The sequence below is a fragment of the Carex rostrata genome, chromosome 1 (genome assembly GCF_964058835.1).
Source record: "Carex rostrata chromosome 1, lpCarRost1.2, whole genome shotgun sequence".
Lineage (NCBI taxonomy): Eukaryota > Viridiplantae > Streptophyta > Magnoliopsida > Poales > Cyperaceae > Carex > Carex rostrata.
In genome coordinates, this window is record NC_135918.1 from 269,572 (window position 1) to 282,156 (window position 12,585).

The 12,585-nt window shown below is 34.5% G+C and overlaps 1 protein-coding gene and 1 long non-coding RNA gene across 2 annotated transcripts; one reads left to right on the top strand and one right to left on the bottom strand.

Moving 5' to 3' along the window:
* Nucleotides 1-585: 585 nt before the first annotated feature.
* On the bottom strand, nucleotides 586-2,382 carry LOC144564741 (uncharacterized). The gene is made up of 2 exons (XR_013514729.1): nucleotides 1,188-2,382; nucleotides 586-905 (listed from the first exon to the last, which is right to left on the bottom strand). It is a non-coding gene; the product is annotated as an uncharacterized LOC144564741 (long non-coding RNA).
* Nucleotides 2,383-4,610: 2,228 nt separating this feature from the next.
* Nucleotides 4,611-10,271, top strand: LOC144549157 (arginine-specific demethylase JMJ20-like). The gene is made up of 9 exons (XM_078297920.1): nucleotides 4,611-4,922; nucleotides 5,025-5,183; nucleotides 5,628-5,790; nucleotides 6,590-6,707; nucleotides 7,094-7,163; nucleotides 7,260-7,340; nucleotides 7,439-7,495; nucleotides 9,231-9,342; nucleotides 9,628-10,271. The coding sequence occupies exons 1-9, from the start codon at nucleotides 4,707-4,709 to the stop codon at nucleotides 10,110-10,112; spliced, it is 1,461 nt and encodes a 486-aa protein (XP_078154046.1). The 5' UTR covers nucleotides 4,611-4,706; the 3' UTR covers nucleotides 10,113-10,271.
* The last annotated feature ends 2,314 nt before the right edge of the window (nucleotides 10,272-12,585 follow it).

Consider the following 12,585-nt stretch of genomic DNA (forward strand, 5'->3'; position numbering starts at 1 on the left):
CTAGTTGATCGAAAATTGAAGAATCGTATGGCCGTGAGCAATTCTCGTTGGATCAAAGCTCATACACAACCAAACTTGACATTTATTATGTTGGTTAGGTATAATGTTGTCTCTTGATCATTTCAAAATTATTTTGAAATTATTTTATTGCAAATCGACCCTTGATCGCCAGTACGAAAATAAACGCTCCACATTATTTACAAATGTGATCATATAAAATGTAATTGTAAGCGTGATTTTGTCATAAAAAATGCAAAAACTTAGAAAATATATTTTAGTAATTTTTCAAATTATTTGATGCCTACATTTACTCTTTACAACTTTTATAATATTTTTCAAAATAAATATGCTACGATTTTAAAGAATCACAAGCGATTCCACATCCAACCCTTCAGTTATTTTGAAATATGTGCAAAGATAATAATTATTGTTGAGATTCGTGTATTCTAAAATATTAAGGATGGGATGCCTTCGTTGCAGGGTGCCTGTGATTCTTATATGCCAAAAAAAATATATGCATAATTCTTCTTTTATGCTAAAAAATATAAAATAGGCGGTAAATTGGCAGTAAATTGGGAGCTAAAATAAAATCAATATCAATATCATTTGTTTCATCCCAAAAGATACAAAATAGGCAGTACATTGGGAGCTAAAATAAAATCAACCTTAGTTTCATCATTTGTTTTCATAGATCAATATCATTCTTTAATCACAAAAATAAAATCTTCTAAAAAAATGCATTGTAAGAAGTACAATCCAGATTCACTTTTAAGTAAATATGAACCGTTTCATTAACCAAGAAATAAAGCACACTGACATCCTGTTTCATTGACCTGACAGCTGACCCACCTACGTGTTCTCCAAGCAACTTCGAGTCTGACCACCTTCTTTCGTTTGGCAAGTATCTGAAAGAAGTACATAATTGTCAACCAAATTTAGCCTGCATGATTCCTTTTTGTGAAATTATGCAAAAATTAAGCCCCAATTTAGCTGCCGTTTATTATAAGCTATGAAATTAAGCAACAGCAATCAATAGCACCAGAACAATATGATAAGCTTTTCCAAAATGGGAAAAAGTGTCCATTTAAGAGTAACAGGGTTCAATTCGAGATCAGCTTGCACAATTTTACATGCAAATTAGAAATATAAATATTCTGTTAGAAGTTCTTCACTAGAAAAACCCAAACCTAGTTAGTCGAACAGTACCGTCTTCACAGCCTGTTGCCACCAAGGCACAAGGGGTAGAATTAATATAGTGACAATGACAGAAAATTAGTTAATGAATGACTATTTACAATTTGTACAATCTTTGCATGCTATATCTGCACCAAAGCATTGCTTAATTCTAGCTCTCTATTTAGTTAAAAAATGTTTCCCTTCTACCAGCTAATATCGTACCAGTATTCTGTATTCATCACTATATGCCCACGAATACCCATCTAGCAGAATATATAAAACCAGTTACTACTGGTACCGTACCAGCATACAACCCAGCTATTATAATCCAGGTAGCACACATAAATTACAAACCTATTACAAATTGCGGTTCCCTTCCACTGTGATATCCAATTTGCCAAAGTTTGAGGTCTCTATCTAAATCAGCTACATGGGAGAAATAGATTTGTGCAAGCTCAGAGTATGTTTTAGTTCCCTTAGATCTCTTTGTGTTCAAACTACATCTAGTTTGCGATCCAATTGAACTGCTAGTATCCCCAAGCATACAAGGAACCAGTTTCAATAAATGATTGTCATTCTTCTTCAATCATACTGGGTTTATTTGGGTTAGAGAAAAGCTTATCAGGTCGGAGAGGGGAGATATCGGATTGAGAAGGCATTTACCTGGAAGAAGAGGAGACAGACAGAGGAGGAGAGACGACGGAGATAGGCCGAGCGGAGACTGCCGTCGCTTCTCCGAGCGGAGACAGCGGAGATAGGCCGAGCGGAGACGGCGGAGAGGCGAGCAGAGACTGCCGTCGCGTCGCGTCCAGAGAGAGCCGTCGCTAGTGTCGGTAACAAGGCTTGGACGGCACGGCCGTCTCCACCTTGCCTCCGAGCCTCAAGAATCGCTAGCACACCACCCACTCAAGAACAGAAAAAGGGTGATTTTTCTTTGAATCGGAGAGAAGCTAGGGAGATTGAGAGAGGATGCCATGGCAGATCGCGAGAGAGAGGGTTTAGGTCTGAGATCGCATCGTGTGAGAGAAGATTAGGTCCGGCGTTTTTTTTTTTTTTCAAAAATGAGAGGACATAAAATTACCTTTTTAACCTTCTGACAATAAATTGGACTCAATTTCTCCGATAGTGAGAAACAATCTGAACCGTTTGATCAATAAGAAATGAACGGTCCTAATTAAAACGTTTCCACAGAAGCATTTGCCATTTTTATTTATTAAGTAATTGTTGACATCATTGAAACAGGGATATTAGTAATATATATATATATATATATATATATTCATGGTGAAACACACGTAGACGTAGGTCATTGGAATATTTTTATTTGTATGTGATTTTTGTGATGAGGAATCAGAAAAATGAACCAAGTCTACCCTCCTTAGGACTTAGGTTATGCGTAAAGCATATGATAATGATACCCAACCCACGTGAGTAGAACTAGAAGCCTAGAAGACCGCGTCGGTTGCATCACAGCCGCTGATAACAGAATTTTACAAGACAAAAAAAATATGGTCCGTTAGATTCAAGGATAAGGTCAGATGGGGATGGGAAGCTCATCGTTTGCCCAGGCCCAGCCCACAACAGCAACTGTCGGTGGTGTCGAGTGGAGTGTTGACACGTACGTACAGTCGTTCACAGTCTGCACTGCACCAGATTCCAGATAGGTTGTACGTAATAGAAAATCTGAACTACTCACCGCCTCACCGGCCATTAGTTAATTAGTTAAGCTGGTTAATTGCAACTTGTAAGTTGTAACCAATCACCAATGACAGTTGTCGAATTTCAAATGGTAGGCAGCAGAGCTAGGCCACGACCCACGATTCCACGAAGCATCAAATCATAATTATTATCAGCCATCAGGTTAGAGTTTGACAGGTAAAAATCTGGTACAAAAGCGCATGCGTTGCATTCTTTTTGAAATGAATCAATTGTAGATTTGTAGGTGTGGACCGTGTGGTACAGGTACACTGTAGTAGTGTACTGTACAGCCTCTAAAAGATAAAGAGGGCAGGGCAGGGCAGGGCAAGCATGTTAGATTGTTAGGTCCGTTTGATCGATCGATCGGTGCAGCATTGCATGTGTTCTTTTATTTCCATTTCACGTCTCTTTTAGATTGTTAGCCTCTTAATTTCTCACGTGTCTAAACATGTACATCACTTGATTGGTCAACTACATTTCAATTAACGGTCCGGTCCACCATATTTAATTTAGGGATGGTACTTAATTAAAGTGTTGTCGGACTCGGACCTACATATATAATTAATTCATTATGGATCTCATCTACATATTATCTTAATTCAAACTTAATTAGATTCCTTCTTTCTTCATTTCTTGGAGTATATATTATGTGTTTGGCTAATATGCTATGGGTTGCATAGAGGGCTACGGTGCTACGGCTCAATATTCGAGTTTTCAAAATCTTAACGATCGATCCGAACTGTTCATCTTGTTCTCCATATTAATATGTGTTTGGAGACCAAATTTTACATTTTTTGGAAATATTTTACTATTTTTTTAGATTTATTGAATATCGCTATTTTTTATGGTCCAGATTTGTCTGAAAAATAGCGATATTCAATAAATCTAAAAAAATAGTAAAAGATTTCCAAAAAAATGTAAAATTTGGTCTCCAAACACATATTAATATGGAGAACAAGATGAACGGTTCGGATTGACCGTTAGGATTTTGAAAACTCAAATATTAAGCCGTAGCACCGTAGCCCTCTATGCAACCCATAGCACCGTCGCCAAGTCCTACACATATATATGACTTTATAGCGCCATACCTTTTATGGTCCGAAAACACTATAACGGCGCTATTTAGAACCTTGAGTTTAATTAATATAAATAAGATCGCTTACAATTATAAATAGGTTTATATATACTAGATGTTGTTTAATAACAGATTTAGAGTGTGTTTGGTATTGCATGAATTTGGAGCAGTGTGTGAGAAGTGGAATGATCACTGATTTTGTGCTATTTGGAAGATGGAGTGCATATGTCGTTTTAATTGTATAATTCGGAATTGTGCAAACTTAAGAGCAAATTAATTTGTTATTCATACTGAATTTTGGATTATTGAAATAGCTAGGACAAATTTCCTTGTTAATTTTCATAATAAATGGTCTTTGAATTGTAGATTTCAAAAATCAATTGGTGAGTACAGCTGACTGTTGATCATGATTCATGCCATGCCAATGCAAGCTTCATTCAAGTTTACCACGATAATAAGGGCTCTGCCTCAATTATGGGTCCGATTTGAGTCTAGTCAATTATGGCCTTATGGCCTGCCTGATTAAGTAGCCCATTCATTAAGCCCACTAACTAGTCAGAGAGAGAGAGAGAGAGAGAGAGAGAGAGAGGGCCGGGGTCGGCATTCCTATTCCTATTCCGTTACCTCCTCAGCTCCTCTCTCTTTCATCAAAAGAAAAAGAAAAAGAAAAAGAAAAAGAAAAAGAAAAAGAAAAAGAAAAAGAAAAAGAAAAAGAAAAAGAAAAAGAAAAAGAAAAAGAAAAAGAAAAAAAGGGGGAATGGCAATGGCTATGGTGAAAATTGGTGGCGAAATAGAGAGGGTGGATGGGCGGTCCTTGACCTACGACCACTTCATCGACAGATACATGAAACCTAATCTCCCCGTCGTCCTCACCGGTCTAACTCACACGTGGCAGTCCCTCACCGATTGGGTTCAAAACTCTAACCCCAATCTCTCCTTCTTCTCTTCTCTCTGCTCTACTTCTACTGTTCAGGCACCATTTCTTTTATTACAATCTTTAATCCAAATTTTTAATTGTTCATCATCAAATCAAATCTCACAAGTATCGTCTTCTCTGTAACTCATTATGCAATAGGTTGCAGATTGTAATAAAAAACAATACTCTGATCAAAAGAGGCTAGAGATGACACTGCCAGATCTTATTCGCAGCTGGACTCAACATTCACATGATGGCTACAAACCTACCAATGAACCTCAATCATTCCTATATCTTAAAGATTGGCACTTTGTCAAGGTTCACTTTCTACACTGTTGCATTTTTTTTAATTCTTCTTGCTAAAATTTAATGAAATTAACCTACATCCTTAGTATAACTGACAACGAAACTATATTGTTACACAATTCTAATAATATATTGTGATATATACATAATATGTATATGTTATTGCTTATTGGTAATTGTATTTGCTGGGCAGAAACTATGCATGTTCAAAAAATAGAGGCTAGTTTTGTTTTAGGATGTTCCACAATGGTAAGGTTTAATGAATTTCCCCTGTGCCACCTCAAAATGTGAAGGCTGCATATATATCCCTTCAAATATAACTGTTTTCATCCTTGATGATGGGGTAAATGTTCAGGAATATACTTTGAAAATCATACTTTCTGTATGAATGTTTCCAGTGTGTCTCTTTTGTATTACAAAGTTAAATATAGGACAATTTTTTCTATGAATTGGCAGGAATATCCAAATTATTGTGCATATACAACACCAACCTTTTTTAAGGATGATTGGTTAAATATATATCTAGACAGCCATACTCTGCATAGAGACTCTGATATCTGTCCCCACCAAAATGAAGCAAATTGTGCAGACTACCGTTTTGTCTACATGGGCCCAAAAGGTCAATCTCATGTAAAGACTTTTTTTTCCTTTTTCTTTTTTTTTCCTGTGACTGTTACAGTAGCATACCAATTACTGACTGTCTGACTATCACTTGTGCATCTGGTTTTGTTTATTAGGAGCTCAATTGGCTGATAATAAGTTTTCTCAGAGACTTAGACTTCAATCTAATGTTCTTTATTGGGCAAATTGTACCCATTTTTCCTGTTTCAAATCTCCAAGATCTCAACTCTTTCAAATTGCTTCTTACGGTTTTGTCTGTTAATACACATCAACCAACCAAGCCTTTAGTCCCAAACAAGTTGGGTAGGCTAGAAATGAAACCCAACTGGAGTCATACGGTAGGGTTTCATTTCCATAAAGGGGCTGTATTTTTTACGTTGGCTCGCCACGCCTTATCACAACCCTCTTTCTTTTTCCTGGCTTGGGACAGGCTATGTGGAAACTACACAGGCGGAGTTTGTCTGTTAAATTGTTAATACACATACAACCACAATTTCAAAACAGCCTTTGTTTGATTATAGTTATTTGGAACTTGGATAAAACAAACGATTGTTAGCCGGGGCAAGGTTGTGAAATGTCAGCATTTAATGCAACGTGCCTTCTTCATATCCATCTAATGGTTCGGTGTTGTTTGCAAACATTAAAAAAGTTGGCCTTTGTTGCAAATGTGATAAATATTTTGTTATATCTTATAAAAACGCAAGTAATTGATTGTCCTTGCAAGAACTCACATGTTTTTGGTACTGTTTCATTTACCTTGTTCTAAATCATCTTTATTGTTTCTTTGTATTAAATAGGTACATGGACACCTCTACATGCTGATGTGTTCAGGTCATATAGCTGGTCGGCAAATGTGTGTGGTAAAAAATATTGGCTCCTCTTACCTCCTTCCCAATCTCACCTTCTCTTTGATAGGTAAACTTCAATTTTGCTTTTGTTTAATTCTAACTTTAGAATAGTGAAGGAACACACTCGATTAATTGCCTGCCATATTTTGCAAATAAAGCCCATGATTTTTGTGTATTTGGTAAAATGTACCATGGGCTATTAGGGGGGCATCAAGAGGTCAAGAAAAAGGAAATGCAGAATACAATATTTGTCCTGTTTGTTTAAAATGGCCTTTTGTCTTACCTGGATATTTTTACAAATATTACAATTATGCATTTTCTGGAAAAAGATAATTGTTGGTCTTGCAACTTATAGCCAGTCATTTAGTGAGTTCGTTTGCCTTTTTCTGGTTGACAAACAAAGTGATTTGTCTTTTTTTTTTTGTTATTCCCTAAATCATTTTTTTAATGCAGGAATGGTAAATCACCAATTTATAGTATTTATGATGATATTTCAGAAATGCAATTTCCTGGCTTTAAAAAGGTATTATTGTAAATTATGGTTTTTTTTTTCATTTTTTGTATTGTTTCTTATTGTGTTTCTCATGCCAAACTCTAATCAGTACATATTATTTTGCAGACTGTATGGTTAAAGTGCACTCAAGAAAGTGGAGATATCATTTTTGTACCAAGCGGTTGGTACCATCAAGTTCATAATTTAGTATGTATTATTTTATATTTTGTTTTGTTTCTTTAGTATGGATAATATTTTTTTCTCCGGAAATATTCTCTAATTGAATATTATTCAACACTTCACAGGAAGATACAATATCAATAAACCACAATTGGTTCAATGGATATAACCTTTCATGGGTGGTGAGTAACTATCAACAATTACATGAAAATCCTTTTTCTTCTAGTTATTTCCTTTGTGAGCTCATGGAGTTTGTTTATAACCTAAATTTAGGTCTCTAAATTCAGTCCTTTCACTCTGTGAAAGTCTTATTTTGAATTTAAGATTTTATTTTATTGAATTGAATTAAAGGAGATTTCCTTAAAATCACTATAAATTGACCTCACTCAGAAAGTATGGTTCCAGAATGATATCGACTAGCAATGATAGGATCATCTACTGTTTTATAGGGAAAATTTCTGGTGTACCCATCTAAACTTTCAAAATAGCCAATATCCCCATATAAATTTAACTTTCTTTCTTCTACCCTATCATTTATTTTATTTTTATTTAATTATTTTATAAAATTGTATTCACCAATATACCCTTCTATTAAAATGAAAGTGTTCATTAAATTACTAATCAGGAAACACTTTCATCTTTCATCTTCCATCTTCCATCTTCCATCTTCCATCTTCCATCGTCCCTTCACCTTCTTTCTTTAATGTCTCTCTTCTCCTCTTTCTCATGGTCTCAATAAAATTGTACCTATCTAAACTCTCTCCTCTCTTCTCATGTGCCTTGCCCTTGTCTCTTATCCACAAGTTCTACTGGAATTTAAAACTCTTTTTGTTCTCTTTGAAATTTGGAATGAACGCTGCAATTAGCCATGTCAGGACCAAGCAAAATACCCAACAAAACTAGTAACGATGAAAGAAAGAAGAGAAGCAGAGGCGTTTCATTTTTCCCATTAATCATAAACTTAATCGAGTATATACAGCACACTTAGTTAAATGGAAGTTCTTAATAATCTACAATATAAAGGAGATAATCATAGCATAGTTCGAGAAAAACAATACTATAGGATAAATTTTGCACCATCAGTTCTTGCTAGAACTACAAATATGTTGTTCTGTTATTCACAATAATTTTCATGCTTCATTCCCTAATAACAACAATCTAAATTCAATTTTGATTTAGGTAACTAAAAACCATGTCTTTTGTGTATCTATGACTCAATACTTCTGATCTGATATTACGATGGAACTTAATTAATACTTGGTCCCAAGAACTCAATCAGAAAGTCTCTACTTAATCTTATATTTGAACACGTTTATAACACACTCAATAGATAAATTGTGATTGAAATCAATCAGAATCTGAATTGTGACGACTCATCTGCTTCTCTTTGCCATGATTTTATTGATCCCATGAGAAGAGAAGAGAAGAGAGGAGAAAAGAGACGGAAAAAAAGAAGTTGAAGAGACCAAGGAAGATGAAAATGTTTCTCTGTAGAGATTTAATGGACACCTCCATTTTATTAGAAGGGTATATTAGTCAATATAATATTTAAAATAATTAAATAAAAGATAAAATAAATGAAAGGGGATAGAAAAAAGAAAGTTAAGTTTATATGGGGATATCGGATATTATCATGTATTCATGGGGAAATTGGCTATTTTGAAATTTTAGATGGGGACACTAGCAATTTTCCCTTTTTTATATTTTCAGAGGAAGTTAACTATTATGGCTGATGAAGCTTTATTTAAGCAATGAATAGAATATCGAGAAAGAGGAATAACACTTGTGGGGAAGGTAGTCTATGTTTATTAAACCTCATAGTCGGGAGTGTTTACCAAAGAATACAAGCAAGTGTCTAAATCACTATTACTTTTTAGCAATCTTATCTTTTGTCCCCTCTGTGTTTGTGTATTGTAGTGGAATTTGCTAGTTGAAGATTACAAAATAGCAAAGGAATACATAGAAGATATAAGAGACATTTCAGATGATTTTGAAAGTTTGTGCCAACGTAACCTGGCAGCTAACACCGGTACAATTTTCTCTTTCCAAGTAAAGTGACAAACTTCCAATGTAACTGGTACTATCCCAAGCATGAATTGACACCATCAAAGAGCACTCTATTTTAATAATTACCAGTAGAAATTCCTTCTGGTTTACTGGTTTATGTTTCTTTAGGTTTACTGTTAAGATTCAGCACTTGTCCAGAAAGCAAGAACCAGTCAATACATTACCCAACAGTCAGCCAGGTGACTGTTTTTTATTTTTTTTATTTTTTGTTCATGTAACTAAAATGATATAGGCATTTAATATGCAGGAATGAATTTCTACGACTTGTTCATTTTCATCACAAGATATGCCCTTGCAAATATAATTGAATTATATCATGTGCCAAACTCCAAAATTGCCATCCATCTTGTGCATAATCTGACATCGATTCAAGATGTAGCATTGAAAATGACATCAGAAGAGGCATTTAGTGCACAAAATGTAAGAAGCATTTCGTGGGAGAATTATGATGCGTTTTCAGATATTGGAAAGGCTTTTGAAGAAAAGAAATTCCATGAATTATGTGAGGCGGTGATTAAGACATATAAGAGTGTAGAGAGTGATGAAGAGGATGGTATTAAGTTTGAAATGAGAAATGGGATTAAAAAGGGGGGTTGCTTTTCAATTAATTGCTCAAAGGACGATTGTGATGTTCCTGGACTTGTTAAGGGGCTTGTCAGTAAGATCAGTGGGCCTCAAGATTTGGTCGATTTAATGGGTCGTGTTATGGAGTCGATAAAGGATAGAGATTAGAGACCACTCTAATTCTTTTGCTTATTATACTACCTTAATTTGTGATTTTATAATACGTGTGCTATATATATTTGCGTGAGAAACAAACAGCTATTCTTATTTTTCTGGAAGCTATTTTACATCATCAAAGCCTCAAAGGCCTCAATCAATCATTCGTTATTATGTTGTGAGTTTTGAATCTGTAATCTTTCATATCGAGAATAATAATTTAACAGACTATGGGAAGAATTATCAGAAACAAATTAAATGCTTTGCCAGGAAATATGGGTGGTTGGAGAGATGTAGAGAAGGGGATTAATTACTTTTAAAGTTTAACGTTTAAACTATGACTTTGTGACCTACTAAAATGGTCCTGTCTGTAGCCGAATTTTTTTTTTCTTATCACCCAATTAATTGGATTTAAGATTCCACCATAAACATAAACGCATACCCAGTATGTGGACGGATTTAAGATTCCACCAAAAAGGGTTGCTTTGTTGAAACAATTGTTAAACCAATTAATTAGGGGAAGCTACACAGGTATATATGTTGAGATGATATCTTTGTTGGTTTTTTCTTGTAGCTTTGGAAGGAAAGGAAGAGACAAACAGCTGGAGAGGCACTGTACTCTATTAACCTTTTTCATTTTCATTTTTCATTTTTCATTTTTCTTTTTCTTTCTTCTTTTGCTTTTCTTTCTACGCTAATTGACATCAATCTGACCTTGTCAGGTGAGAGAAGGCTTTGTTGCATGAGATTGAGAGGGGGAGAGAGAGAGATGGAGAATTGAAATTCATAGAACGTTAAGAAAAAAAAAGAAGAAAAAAAAAGAGAGGAAGTCAAACAGTGTATGTTATGGTAATTACTAATTAATTCCTTTTTCTTCTCAAACTTTACAAAAAGAGCCCACTAAAATAAAATAAAACTGTATATAATGATAATGATAACCCAAATTTGGTAAAAAAATAAACCCTTAATTTAAGATCTCTTCGTCAAGCGTATATACCTTCAAAATGATAATGATAATGATAACCCAAATAAGCAGGCTTATATCAAACTGTGCACCCCTGTACCCTAAACCCTAAATCTGGTGCAATTAAATTAAATTTCTTTCTATATCCATATCTATTAGTGCATCTTTCTTTTTTATTAGAGAGAGCACCAAGAAACATTTTGAGCCAATCAATTAGATAGCGTGTCATTAAGCAAACGTTTTCTTATAAAGTAAATTTGTTATTTAGCAATTGTAATACATCCCAACAATTATGTTAACAATTAACACATCAGATTAGCAATGTTCAAACAATTACCATTGAAGATGCTCATATTAGAGTTAATTTGATCCACAGACTTCCATTTGTCCATTAATTGGCACATCGATCTCAAGACGTGTCAAAATTAATTAAGCAGCACTCATTTTGTCCAATTCACTGTGTTTGACAACTCTTGCAGGCATTCCTTCCACTTCCACCTGATTTTGAGGATTTTAAAATGTTTTATATCATTCATTCGTTGCCAATCTTCATTCCAAAATATCTATTTGGTTTCTTTAATTAATTTTGATTATTAATTATACTTTTCGGAGCGTTATACTGAAAGTGGGTGTTGAAATTACTTTTCTAAAAATAAATTTTATGACTTTAACCTGTATTTATTTAGATTATTTAATTTATTGTAAGTAAATTTTATGACTTTAACCAATATCAGAAGATCATCAAATAATTATATCAATTAGGACAATATATATATAGTACTGCTATAAAAAGTTAATTATTTACTATCGGTACACTACAACTGACCGATAGAAGAAAGTGGAATACATCTCCTATCGGTTCCAGAGGACTCCACTGATAGAAGAATATTTCAACTTATTTACTAACATCCTACGACATCTTTAATCTATTAGCTTCAGGCCAAGTTCGGCTTAAACGGTTAGAAAATCCCCTTTTTGTAGTAGTGTGAGAAGTCATGAGTAGATCCGGACCGTTCTTTTAACCTAGCTCAAATCTCAAAATGGACCCCTATATTTTTCATAGCACTACAACAAAGTAGACACTTTTTGCGAGAAAAAAAAGTACATTTATGACGGTCGTCTGTAGCAAAAAAAAAAAAAACTGAACAATAAAAGTAGTCCGTCGCAAAAAATCATTTTTTTATCCTCACAAAAAATGTCTCATCCTTGTTGTCACTAGTGGAAAAACAGAAATCAGGATCGGCCTATCTGGATCGGTTATATGGACACCCGATCCTAATAAGTATCTGGATCGGTTTATTTAAAAAAACCGATCCTAAAAACTATTCAGATCGGTTTTTAGTAACAACCGATCCTAGTTTATTACTATTAGGATCGGTTTTTTGTGGAAACGGATCCTGATACTATCAGGATCGGTTTTATTTTAGAACCGATCCTAATAGTTCAATCATTTGGATCAGTTTTTAGTAAAAACCGATCCTGATAGTATCAGGATCCGTTTCCAACAAAAACCGATCCTGA

Excerpts from the sequence above, each read along its gene's own strand:
- LOC144549157 (XM_078297920.1), top strand. The coding sequence starts at position 4,707 with ATGGCAATGGCTATGGTGAAAATTGGTGGCGAAATAGAGAGGGTGGAT. Across the intron at positions 4,923-5,024 it reads GCTCTACTTCTACTGTTCAG|GTTGCAGATTGTAATAAAAA; the intron begins GCACCATTTCTT and ends ATTATGCAATAG. Across the intron at positions 7,496-9,230 it reads GATATAACCTTTCATGGGTG|TGGAATTTGCTAGTTGAAGA; the intron begins GTGAGTAACTAT and ends TGTGTATTGTAG.